Source organism: Chelonia mydas, chromosome 7 (assembly GCF_015237465.2).
Source record: "Chelonia mydas isolate rCheMyd1 chromosome 7, rCheMyd1.pri.v2, whole genome shotgun sequence".
Lineage (NCBI taxonomy): Eukaryota > Metazoa > Chordata > Testudines > Cheloniidae > Chelonia > Chelonia mydas.
In genome coordinates, this window is record NC_057853.1 from 46,458,819 (window position 1) to 46,471,634 (window position 12,816).

The window sequence follows — 12,816 nt, forward strand, 5'->3', positions numbered from 1 at the left end:
AGCAGGGACTGGCTGCGCCCTTTCGGGGCCGGGGCGCTCGGGCCGGGCCGGGCCGGGCCGGGGCGCGCGGCGGCGGCGGGGCCGGGGGGAGCATGCGCGGCGGCGGGGCTGGGCTGGGCTGGGCGCGTGCCGCCCGGCGATGGGGGGGCCGGGGGGAGAAGCGGCGAGGGGGGAGGAGGCTGGGCGCCTCGGCAGCCTATTTGAGGGAAAGGCTCCGTTTGGCTGGGCTCAGTGCTGCCGGCCGCCCCGCTGAGAACGGCCCGGCTCAGCGCACCCGCGGCGGGGGAGGCGGCGGGGGAGGAGGGGGCGCTCGGCCGCCCCGGGAGCGGGGGAAGGAGGAGGAGGAGGAGGAAGGGGGCAGAGGTTGCTCGCCGCCGCCGCCGCTCGCCCTTCCCCGCTGCATCTTTCATGGCAACATGGCGATGCCGGCGCAGCCCCGCCGCGCGGCTCCCCTCGGCCCGCTCCTGCTGCTCCTGCTGCTGGCCGCCCCCGCCGCCCACGGCTACAGCTTCCCGCAGCACTACACGTGAGTACCTGCCGGCACCCTGCCCCCCGGGCTTGCCCCTCGCTCGCTCCGGGCAAGGCGCGGGAGCGGGGGCTGGCGAGCGCCCGGCTCCGGCACCTTCCCCGCGCTGCCCCGTGGAGGAGCGGAGTTGCGCGGTCGGTGCAGGGTGGCGTGGGCACGGGAGCGCCCCGGGTTTCAAGGAAGATGCCTCCGAAAGTGAGGTGTGGGGAGAGAGGGACTCGTGCTCGGACGGACAGGTGAAACTGAATTAACGTAATGACCTGCAGCTCCTCCCTGGCAAACTCTCTCATACAGGCAGCGTGCGGAGGGATCGGGGGCAGCAGCAGCAGCGATGGGTTTTGAGTATTGCGCTGCACGCCCCTCGGTATTGCAAATGCGTGCCTACCTGGAGCGTGTATGCAGGAGCAAAGATTGCTCTGGATAGGTGATCAGGAGGTGACACTCCAGCAAGTTACTTCTTTTTAGGCAGTTCCTATAGGCAGCCTTATTTTTATTTTCTTCTAATAATAAGTTTTTGAAATCTTTGGTGTGAAATCCTTCCGTCCCCCTCCCCCTAGTAAGGAAAATCGAAATAGATGGCAAGTTGCTGGAAAACTCAAACTTCACCAATGCCTGAAGGTTTGGGTTTTTTCTTTAATACAGTTATCTAAATGTTAATTTAGAGAGAGAGGAAGAAACAGAGATTGCTTTTCTGGTTTACAGGTGCACAGTACGGCATCTGCAATCCAGGAGTGCCCGGCGGAGTTTAGTACAAACTAATAATAGATAGCTCCACAGCCACAGGCTATCAATCTGAGGATGTTCTTCCCCCCAGCCTCCCCTGAACTCAGACAAATTGATTTTAGTCTGGTGAGACAAAATAAGAAAGCATATGATTTTCTGGGTGGAGGGTAAGGTAATAAAGGAAGGATGTAGAATTATATTTACAGTTGGAGTTGGAAATTTTTGCTCTCACTTGTTCATTCCACAATGTGATAGCTGCAACCGTTTTCCCTTCCGCAAATCCACCCCAAACCTTTCTGGAATGTGTTTTGAGACGCCACCATCTACGTTATGAGACGTTAAGGGTTTGTGCCACAAAACGGCAAGAGCCAGGCTGTTCAGAGTAAAGGCTGACACCATGTCCTTACGTTGTGTTTTTCTGAAGGTGGAGAAAGGTCTCAATGACATGGGTTAATAATGGCAGTCACCCTTAACTTTGTGCTTGCCTCCCCGGATATTTGTTGCTTTGAGTCACAATTTTTGTGGTTTTTAAGCATCAGATTTTTTTATATATATATTTTGATTTTTAGCTCATGCTTTTAAGGAAATATTTGATGAAAGACTTCTTGAAATTAATGTAACTTACTGAAGGGCCAAAATATTTTTGAATGCGTGTTTAGACTCATGTGTTTAGGTCTTCTAAAAAGGAAGCTTATTAACAGAATTATTTGAATTATTTATTTGGAATCAATCTGGTCTGTTGTGTCACTATACTAGCACTCCGTTCTAAAAGGCGTAGTTTGCTGTGTTATTTATTTAGCATCATACCCCATCATAGAGATGACTCCAGGGCTGTTATGGAGCTCATTGTAATCATCCTTCTGAGCCCACATGTTATTGACCTCTGATACTGAGCTGTTGGGATCTTTTTTGTCAATCTGGCTGTCAAACATGCACACACGTTCCTCAGAATAAAACCTTGAGAGGTGTCTATTGCCGGGGTGTGTGGAATATGCCTGCACTGCATAAATAGCACATTTTTAGGGCCAGATCTTGCAACTACAACTCACGTGAGTAATTCTTACTCATGCGAGAAGTCCCATTGAAGTCAATGGGCCTAGTTGTGTTGTTAATCCTTCATCACACTAGTAAGGTTTGTAGGATTGGATCCTTACACTTCAAGATCTCAACAGTGTTTTTTGCATTCCCTCTCCCCAGATTCTGAATGTATCAGACCATATTACTTTCCAGATACCAGTTTTTAATTTAGAGTTAGGGTTTTTTTTTATTATACAAGTTTAAACAAGGATCTTAAATCAGGAGACATGTTTCTAGAGTATTATAATTTATTAAAAAAACAACAACAAAACTTGCTTCCCTCTTCCACCCAAATTGATTAAGTAAGTATTATAAATTTGCTCCTGTCTGCTATGCTAGGTTTTAGCTCACAGCAATTTTTTTCCAGCCGTGTTAAACTGCTGGCAAAACAGTGCTTAGTATAAGGCATGTTTTATTAGCACCTTTGATAGAATGACAGTGTTACCAGAATGGGCCCAATCCTGCATTGAAATCAGTTGGAGTTTGATGTATGCCAGGAATGCAAAACTGGGCCCAGCAATGACAACATATGGTTCATAAGCTTTTATAAAGTGGAAGGTTTGGCCCTAAAAGGGGGTTGTGTGAGTGTGTGTGCCTTTGCTCACAGAGGGCAGAAAGCAATTCTGGTTTACGCTGCATCTGAAGAAGAAAAGTATTGGAACTGAGACCTCAGCCTGGCCTCTTACTGCTGTTATTTTATTCTCATTATGACCTGTTTTCTGAACCTGGGGAAGAAAAAAGAAGTCATGTGTGGGTATTGGATGATGATGAGGCACGATTGCTGGGCAGTAGGTTAATGCCCTGTAACATGTGGACTGTAATGCCTTATGTACGGTACTCTTGAGCTCTCGGGATTGTAACGTCTGTCACTCAAGGAAAGAAATATTTAACAGAAGAAAACTGTTCCTGATCGTTACTGTTACACTCAGACTAAGCACCTTCTCCTGGCAGTTCCCCTTATTATAAGCCCCCCCCCCCCCCCCCCCCGCGCCCACCTTTACCAGTCCAGCAATTGAAAAGACTTAATTTAAACCTGTAACACAGGTATAATTTTGGAGGATGCCTTTGGTTGAAACGAAACTGGATGCCAAATTCTTCCAATTATAAAACCATTTTTTCTCTTCCATATATCAACAAAGAACAATATTGAGTTTTGATTAGAAACCCTGCTTATCTTTAGAGGTTTTCTGTGTGAGTTGCTTAAGTTGTCTCCCTTTATAGGGTCCTCAAGAATGAGGCTGTTTTTGCAGACTCCCTAGAACTGTTTCATTATGACCTAGGGCAGCATGTGCAATGATTAGAATATTTTCCTTTTTTTTTTTGGGGGGGGGGGGGGGGACTGTTAATTTTTTGAAAGTAGGAATCGCATTAATTGTCTCTAGTGGTTCTGGATATTGATTTCTGGTTTTGTCCGTGGTAAATAGTCAGTGTTCCATATATTCTCTCTCCTCCTGGGTAACATGGTTTTAATCATCTTATGCTGAGCTAAGGAAGGCTCAGCTCAGCAGTTGTCCAAAGGGAAATTTCTCATTGAGATTTAGAAAGCAAAATCCCCAATTGAAACAGACCCATTCAAGCAGGCGTGTTGGGTGGTGTCCACTTGACCAACTGATTTCTTGTTATGGGTGGGCACATATGTGTACGTCATGAACGAGATTAATAGCTCTGGTGGAAAAAAGGGCTGCTGGTTGATGCTGTTTTTTTTTTTTCTTTTAAATACTTGGAGGCATCAGCTAGTTGGTGCTGGATTGCAGTGAGATCCCTGCAAAGGCGCAACAACTGCTGTATGCTTCCCTGATGGATTTGTCCTGATCATTGTTGGAATATAAAATGCATAGTCTCTATAAATGTTGACCACTTAGGGGACTGTTCTCCTGTTGGTGCCCATGCCGAACTCCTGTTGTTGGGAATTACACGTGCATAACTGCTAGAGAATAGCCCATGTATAAATTATCAGTCCCTCACCCTGAAAGCAGAGCAAGCCCCCGCCTCGCTCCGTGAATCTGCCATTTATCATTTGGACTTGAAGGAAAGTTGCCATTGGCTAGAGAGCAGTGACCCATTTTTTTTCTTGTAGGACAGCATGTGTGTTCGGAACCATTTTACACTCGCCCACCCCATGGTGAGACGTGGCTGCTAAAGTCTCTTGCTGGGATATCCAAACAAATAACAAGATGTACTATCAGAGGAGAGGAGGGATGGTCTTTCAGTTCAGGGGCTGGGATTCAGAGAGGTGGGCTCATTTGTTGGCCCTGCCACCGTCGTTTCTCTATGAACTTGGGCAGCAGTCAAAAGTGGGCAGTGATATATATCTATTTTGAGATGTTTAATTTGAGACACCACAGGCCTCGTTATCTGGAGCACTGAGAGCTCCATCTGAGGTCAGTGGAAGCTGCAGGTGTTCCAGAGGTTTTTAGGTTGCCTCAAAACTGGCCATTTTGGTCAGTTTGGGCCTTAACCTCCTGATGTGCTTCAGTTCCCCATTCGGAAAACAGAGGTAATGATCCTCTTGGGGTGTTGTGAGGCACATAACCTCCATTAAGACCTGATTTTGTTGGCCCTTACATTGCGATGCAGGACGGGATGGAGAGGAAAGCCTCTTCTCACCCTAGAGCAGAGCTGTAAGAGTCTCCGGTGCCATTCACTAGAAAGGGAGCAGGGAGGAAATGGGACCATTGCTCTGCTCTTCCTCTGCAACAGCCTGCAGAGCAGGGTTGTCTGCCGCTGGTGAATGACTAATGCCCAGCATGTCCACCTGCCCCTGTGAGAAACTGTGCCTGCCTGAGGTACGACCTACTGGGGTCTCCACAGAACTGGCCTTCCTGTTTGTGAGGCTTTCCTGCACTGTGCAGAGTGCTGTTGGAGAAGGACCCAGACAGGCTGAGTCCAAAACAAGCATTCATTTGCTATATTTCTCTCCGATGTTTGAAATCTCCTTTTCTTTCTCTCCCCCTCCTGGCCTTTCCCCAAACATCCCTTGCTCAGGGCTCATGTTTGAAACAGCTGCATGTGAGCCCTTGTTCCTGACAGTGAAGCCACTATGGGAACTATGTCAGTCGGCATGCGTGTCGTTTCTGACCTGACTCAGTGTTTAAGCTCGTTCTGCAGGATCCCTCACTAATAAGGCCCAATTTTTTCTCTTAATGATCCTGTGTTCTTCATTTTCTCAGTTCTGTTCCCCCTCTCTACCACTTTAAAATGTTCTTTGCCACAGCCATATTCCCTCTGGCAGAGAGGAAGCCAGGAAGACAGTTCCCTCTGTGCTGCTAAGCATCCCCCAGTATGGGTCACTCATGGGCAATATGATAATGAGGAGTGTTTCTTGTTTATCGCCAATGGGTTAAATGCATCATGTGCCCTGCTTATGTGAACCCCCTTCATCATGGTGCCCCTGGCTTGCTTCTTTCAGCCCTGGAAAGGTTTTTGTTTTGTAGTTGTTTGTTTTAATTGTTAAGGACTTAGTTCTGGTCTTGAGTGTGTGAGGTTCCCACTTAAATCAGCAGGGACCCTCCTGAGCTCTGGAGGGTAGAATTCATCCCTCCGAGTACAAAACTGGGCCTAATCCAGAGGCTCCATTCTGAGGAAACTGTTGTTTCTGTGCAAAACTCCCTTAAAATTCCAATGAAGAAGGTCAGCTGCAGGCTAAATGGGAACCTGGGAGTTTATCCTCAAGCAAGTCTATTGGCTTTGGGGCTTCAAATGTCAGCAGAGTGCCCTTGAGGGTCTAGTGCTGGAGTTTATATTTACAGTATAACACTGTACATGTACGATAAACAACACAACTTGGACAACTACATTGTGTTTAAGTTGAAGAAATAGCCAAGTAGGATAGAATTTTTTTAAAACGCATTCTCAAGCAAGAAGTACTTGAATTAAATACTCTGCTAGGAAGCACACTTGTCAGAACATTTAAATATGTGCTTTCCTGAGAACCCTGGGAAAGCAAAATGCATTCCCTTAGCAAATTTGTTTCCTCTATTGATGTCTGCAGTGGTTTGTTGTTGTAGAGTTGCTCCTGAGTTCTCGGCTATGCACTTTGGTTTGTTGTTGTAGGGCTATACAGCACTGATAACCTGAATGGCATAGATTTCTTTGGGATGGGGTCATGGAGTTGGAAATGCACTAAACTGTTTTGAGGAAAGCACATGGGCAGAATTACTCAACAACTTTGATAACCTCCCTATTGTTGAAATAAGGATTCACCAAAAGAACAATCTTTTAATGCTGGTCGATATCATTCGAGACTGGAAGATATTAGTCAGATGATAAATATACTGAGCGTTTTCCCAGAGTGAAGAATTGGTTCTTTTGTATGTAATTCAGATGCCTGTTTATGTCCACTTCCAGATACGTGTATCAGTATGTTTAGCCAGAGCGGCTGGAGTGAAGTGCGGGGGGGTTGGGATGCAGGGCAGGAGACCCAGGCATATGAATCTAAATCAGGCCAGAGAAACATTGTGTGGTATGTGGTTTCCATATCCTGTCATGCACTCCATTGCAAACCCTGGATCCTTTCCTGCAATTAGGAGTGTAAGCAGCTTCCTCTAAAGCTGCTTCTCAATGAGCTAATGGGGGCACAAAAGACCAATGCATGCTGGACTGTCTCCTGTGAGAGACTCTGAAGTGCCCAGCATCAACTGAGCTGGGGATTGAAGGGAGTGAGGGATGAGGCCTGATCCTGGCTCTTCTGCATGGTAATGCCCTATGTCAGCAATCAAATTGTTGGCCTGGGCACTTAATGGGGATATAAAACCTTCAATGAAATGTAGCTGACAATGATAAAGCCTTGGGCACTGCAGCCAAAACAGAGTGGAATTTGTGTATATGTAATGAGCCAAATGCATTTGTAACTCCAGCAAAGTGAATGGAATTAAACCGAGGATGGATGGGGCCCAATGCATTTCTAGTGTGGATGTTTCTCAAGGTCTGTCAGATTTCTCATGTACGAGTTCAGGGGGAGAATTTTGGGGAGCCCTCAGCTTCCGTTGACTTTTATTAACTGGCTGTAATGGAGTTCTACCGTATCTATATCTTTTCAGATAAGGAGTCAAACTCTACTTTCTGTGGGCTAGATTCCTCTCTCACTAGCAGCAGTGCAATCTGTGGTGACACCGCTGAAATCGGGGACTTCAGATTTACATTGGTGCTGTTGAAATCAGGGTCTGTCTTACTGTCCCCTGCCACATGGATGATTTTTTGGGGCGGAGGGGCGGGGTTGTCCATTGTGAACTACCAGGTTTTGCCAATTAGTGAGTAAATGAACAAGCATGATAGAGAACCAAGGATAATGCATTTCAAAATGCATGTTAATTTACCTGCCGAGGATTGTCTATCTCTAATTTATTTATGAGCCTTCACAGCATGCTAGTGAATGTTCCGCAGTAAATTTTGTAAAAGTAATGAAGTCTTAGCTGTTAAGAGAAGGCTTATATTTCTAAGAAGTGGCGGGAATGTGTGGGGGGATGAGAATGGGAGACCACTGTTTCCATGTGCAAATGATGAGGTGTGCAGCGAAATGAAGTGCAAATTAGTGAGATTACACTGTGCATCAGAGCAAAAATCACTGTGGGGTTAGAAATATAATTGCAATTTATGCTGGGGGAGGGGGGGGAACACAAATCAAATGCCCTAAAGACTTGGAGTTTCTTATCCATGTGAATAATAGTTACTCATGTGAGTAGTCTTAAAGTCTATGGGATTACTCACTCTAGTAAGGTTATTTCCATGACTAAGGGCTGGAGAATCAAGCCTCGGGGTTGCCTATAAATTGGCTAGATAAAGTTCTCTGTCTGCTTTTCGTGTTTCGTATTGACGGTTGGAGGGCAGGCAGGTGGGACAACGTCAACATATTGCCGAAGAAGTGGGTAAGGTTAGTGGGAAAGGGGTTCTGTTGCATCAGGCAACGTATAATGTTTCAGCTACGTTGGAAGCTCCTGTTCCAATGAGCTGCACGTGGTTTCAGGCCCTAGCATGCTTGGTTGCGCTGGGCTGGTACGTAGAAGGAAGGGCTGTGTGTAGTGCTAAGCGAGGAGACCGTTTGGCTGTACAACGGTGCCTGCTCAAGATTACCCGGGGAATCCAAGCCCTAAGGGGAGAGTGCTGAGTCAGTATCGGCCAGCGATCATCTTGAAGGTCCCCCCAGATGTGAGCTCTGGCAGGAATTAACTGGCCCTCTCGCCCCGCAACATCCCACAGTTCAGAGCTGACACTCCACAATGCGGCAGGCCTGGCGCAGGTTCGCACTGTGGCTGCCTCCGCCTACCTGACTTGTTGATAAATAGAAGTGTCGTCAGTACTAGCTTCCTTAGTTCCTTGGCCTTCCCGCACACAAACAGATTTACCCCTTAAACTGTTAAATTGGTGGAAAGAATTGGGAGGGAGTGTGAATCCATCTCCACTCAAGTGACAAACGAGGAAATTTATTCTCTTTATAAATATGGACTCATTTCAACACACTGCAGAACCGGCCCCCAGAACACTCCTTCCATAGCAAGACACCAATCCGCTTTGAAATCAGACTTTGTTTCTTACCCGGGGGCATTTTTTATACACCGAAGCCTGGTACAGGGGGTCTAGAGTCTCCATTCCTACTCCTCTGAGCAGCTGGTGTCAGCTGCTATGCTCCAGGTGATTTATAAAGCTGTCTCACATATAACGCTCCCTCTGAATCGATGAGACTCTAGTAGCTAGGTCCTCAGATTCATAAGCTTTGCATAGATCTCTTCAGAATGGTCAGACGGTCACCTTGTTAGGGGCTTGGTGCAGTGACAGGAAGAGATAAAGTCCCCTGTTCCTAGTTAGGTGGCTTTTTTTTTTTTTTTTTTTTGCAGCTGTAAAACAGAGACTAAGGAGGAATAAAAAAGTGAGGAAGAAGCTAAGCAGAGCACCTAATATACAATTTTATCGCGTGTTGAATGTTCAGCCAAATTCTGGGCTATGTGTGGCTGAGCCTCTTTTACTGCTCTATAATGAACTCAGTAGAGCCAGGAGGAGCCAAAGTACCATTTCCTCATATCTGATGTAGCCTTATAAATTAGAGTCATATACGTGAGCATTCACTGCTGATAACATATTTCTTGTGCTTGGTAGGGGGAAAAAACAATTAAATTATGCACCTGCACTTCCACTGGGGAGCATAAGGCCTGTGTTCTGGCAGGGGCTCTGCAGGGGAACGAGAAGCCCTTTCCCAAGGTAATGGTAAACCATTTTGCAGCCCGTCATGCACAGCAGGGAAAAGAAGGTTGGAGGAAACTGCATTTAATTATTCAAGGCCTGCAAGCCAAAGAGAGGTCTCTGAGCCTCCAGCCCATTAGAGATGTATCACAGCTTCAGAGAGGGTTCTGTGCTTTCCCTTCCCACCCAGCCCTTGCTGCAAAACTGGGTATAAAAATCAGTGCCTTCCCTCCACATATGTACCTCTCAGTTTTTATTTATTCTCTCTTGGTTTTGCCTGGGAATCTTAATTGTAGATCAGTGACCGAGCCGATGACATTGCTCTGCCTGCCATAGAATGACAGCCATTTTGAGAGCACAGGGGGGGAGTGAATCAACACTTAGCCCCAAACAAGCTGCCCCCGCCCCAAACACAACATGCATTAGTGGACGATTTTATTGTTGCAGTTGAACCATCCTGTCTGTGTTGCTGTGTAGCAGAATTCACCATCTTCGGTCTCCCAGGCTGTTTTTTGCTGTAGAAGCATGTTGTGTGCAGGCAGAGGGCCACCCAAGAGCTTTCAAGGTTTGGGGCCAAATTTATTCTTAGTGCAACTCTGCTAAAGGCAGTGAAGTTAGATCTGGGATGAACTTCAGCTTTTGCCTCCATTTTTAAAGAGGATGGAGGATGTAGTTTTTTCTGTCTTGATTTTTATCTTGGTGTGAAGGAAAGAAGCACATCTAATTTTGCATACTTTCATGGAGCTTCCATACATCACCACTTATTCCTAGGCAGCCTTATCTATCCCCTCCCCACACATGTGACCTGATGTCAGAGATGCCTTGTAAATGTTTTTGACAGAAACACCAACTTTCCTCCCCTTGCCCTAAGACTGAGTGGAGCCCCTCTATGTTGTTCTTTTTTGCTGTCTCTGTTGGCCTTGGAAATGAGCTGTCTTGACCCAGTTTCTCTTTGGAGAGAAATATAATCCCCTCCGCTTCTTATTTACAGTCTTGATGAGGATTTGGGGCAGCATTCTCACCCCAGTGAAGTAGTGTTTAGGGTTAAGGTGGTCCAAGCTGAGGCAGCATTTCTTTTACCTGCCTTTCCTTGCTCTCTTAACCAGGCATCCTGCAGGGTGAAATGGAGCTGTAATGCCACTCTGTGGCCAGTTGTGAAAGGATGCCTGAGAGCCAAGGTCTGACACAGGGTCTGATTTCACCTCATGCCTGCTTAGATAAATGGTTTCTTTTCCCTCTCCCCTTGCACTGCGCTGTCTTGTACACCGTACCGTTCTGACATCCCTGTTTATGCCTCATTTGCCTCAGAAGGTACAATTTTATTTTGTCTGGGATCAGACTGAATACTCGGGTCAATATGCTGCATGGAGATTTGCCCATAGTGATGCGGGTGTGTGTGAGAATATTTTTTTTCTCTCTTCCTCCTTCCCAATCCCCCCCCCCCCCCCTTCCTGACATCTTTCCAAGTAGAGTCTTGCACTGGCGGTTCGAGCTGTTTGTGAATGTAATTACATGCACTGAAAGCAGCTTGTTTTTTGCAAAGAGCCACTTAATAAATGTCACTTGTTTGGTGGCTTTCAGGCAACTGAGTGTGTGGCCTTCTCATCGGGGGTGAGCTTTTTATATTGCGTGGGATCATAGTTAAATGATGGATGGATGTGCCCATGGCCAGAGTCAATATTTTTTGTATGATAGGTTGTAAAACCCATTGACTTTCTTCCCTGACTGCATTTACCCATTCATGTAGCTATACCACATAGCATTTGTGACCTCTCCTAAGATAAGCAGAGTTAGACATAGGCAATACATGGATGGGAGACCTCCCCTCCCCGCCCCATCCCAAAGACAGCCAAGCCGGAAGTGGTGGTGATGGATCAGCAAATTGCTTTATCGCTGACTCAGGAGGACAAGTGCGATACCCTAGTGTGGTGGTGGGGAAGGGGAGTTGGTGTGTGCCTGAAGGGGTGCCATCTCAGATGTTACGGAAAATAAGGTCCTGACTGTACTGAGCCAAGTTCTAATTTGAATAATTTTCATCTGCCTCCTTAAATTCCTGTTCCTGTTTAAGTGGGTGCAGATTGTGTCTTTACTGCCTGGTCCTAAAATTCTTGTATACAGAATGGCAGCTGCATTTTGGGGGTGATATCTATAGGTGTAAAGTTTGAAATTGTCTAAAGCATTTGAAGGTTGCGAGAGGTGCAATATAAATCAATAAATAAATCCAAATTCAGCAGTCAAAACATGGAATATTCTGAATTATGTATTAAATATTTTTGGCCAGTCTTGTGAATGAAGCCAGCGCTGTCCTCATTTGGGTCACAGCAATGAAACGTGTCATTGTCACAGCCTCATTCCCTTTATTCCCACTTTCTCTGCTGTTACTGTACTTGGACTTAGTATTTCAGGATTGATTACTTGTATATAGTGTGGTGATTGGATTAGTGGCCTGGGCTAACCGTTAATTTTGAACTCTGAGCGTGACCCTGAAGAGTGTTTGCCGATCTTAGCTGTTGGTGGGGAAAATGGCTCGACATGTTGTGTAGCCCTATTTGTTGAAAATGCTCAAGTTGCTTGTCCTGGTTATGCTTCTGGAAAATGAGAGCAGTGTGATACCACGGGTTCTGTCAATCCGTGGCTTAGTAGGATGGATGTGCCTAGGAAATGCTTTGCAACTTGACCTTGACTTTGAAAAACCCATGCAAAGACCATTGTGCCAAATTCATCCCTGGGCTTTCTCTACTTGCTTCAGTGGAATCCCCCTGGGGGGATAAACTTGGCCCATTTTGTTCTGTGCTGTCTTGTGGCCATTCCTATTTTCCCACCTACTGTTTTTTCAGTATAGATCTTCGGGGGCTCTTGTGATTTGTATGACTTTGGTGAAAGGTGGCTGGTTGTCAGCCCTGCCTGCAGTAGGCTCTGTTAGTGGCATGGCCTGATCCCCAATGGAGCTGCAGCTATTTACACCAGCTAAAGAGTTGATTCCTATGACTGTCCTGCCCTTTTGGGTGTGTGTATAGTTATATTTTCAGGTCCCATTTCATTTTTTCCCTCTCTGCTGAAGTATGAGCACCTAGGTGTCTTTCTCCTCTCATGTGTGCATCCTTGGTTCCCTCCCCATGCCTTTTCCTCCCCTACATAACTCTTCCTTTTAGTATGTGTGTGTTAATAACTTTTGCACTTCAAAATGAACAACAGCTAGCTCAGGTGAATCAGAGGCATGAGTTGACATGACAAGGTCAGGCAGTAAGTCAATAGCAGATCTAGGAATAGAACTCAGGTCATATAATTCCCAGATATCTGCTCCTCTCAATGGACAA

The 12,816-nt window shown here is 46.3% G+C and overlaps 1 protein-coding gene across 4 annotated transcripts in view; it reads left to right on the forward strand.

The window, feature by feature from the left end:
- Positions 1-337: 337 nt before the first annotated feature.
- Positions 338-12,816, forward strand: part of CACNA2D2 (calcium voltage-gated channel auxiliary subunit alpha2delta 2) — a 587,546-nt gene continuing 575,067 nt past the window's right edge. For 3 of the 4 annotated variants that reach the window (XM_043550544.1, XM_037904941.2, XM_043550545.1), the window contains exon 1: positions 338-526. In XM_043550544.1, coding sequence (XP_043406479.1) covers positions 417-526 — 110 coding nt within the window. In that variant the 5' untranslated portion in view covers positions 338-416. Of the gene's footprint in view, positions 527-928; positions 1,145-12,816 lie in introns of those variants that run through there. The other variant, XM_043550546.1, reaches the window with a different exon arrangement.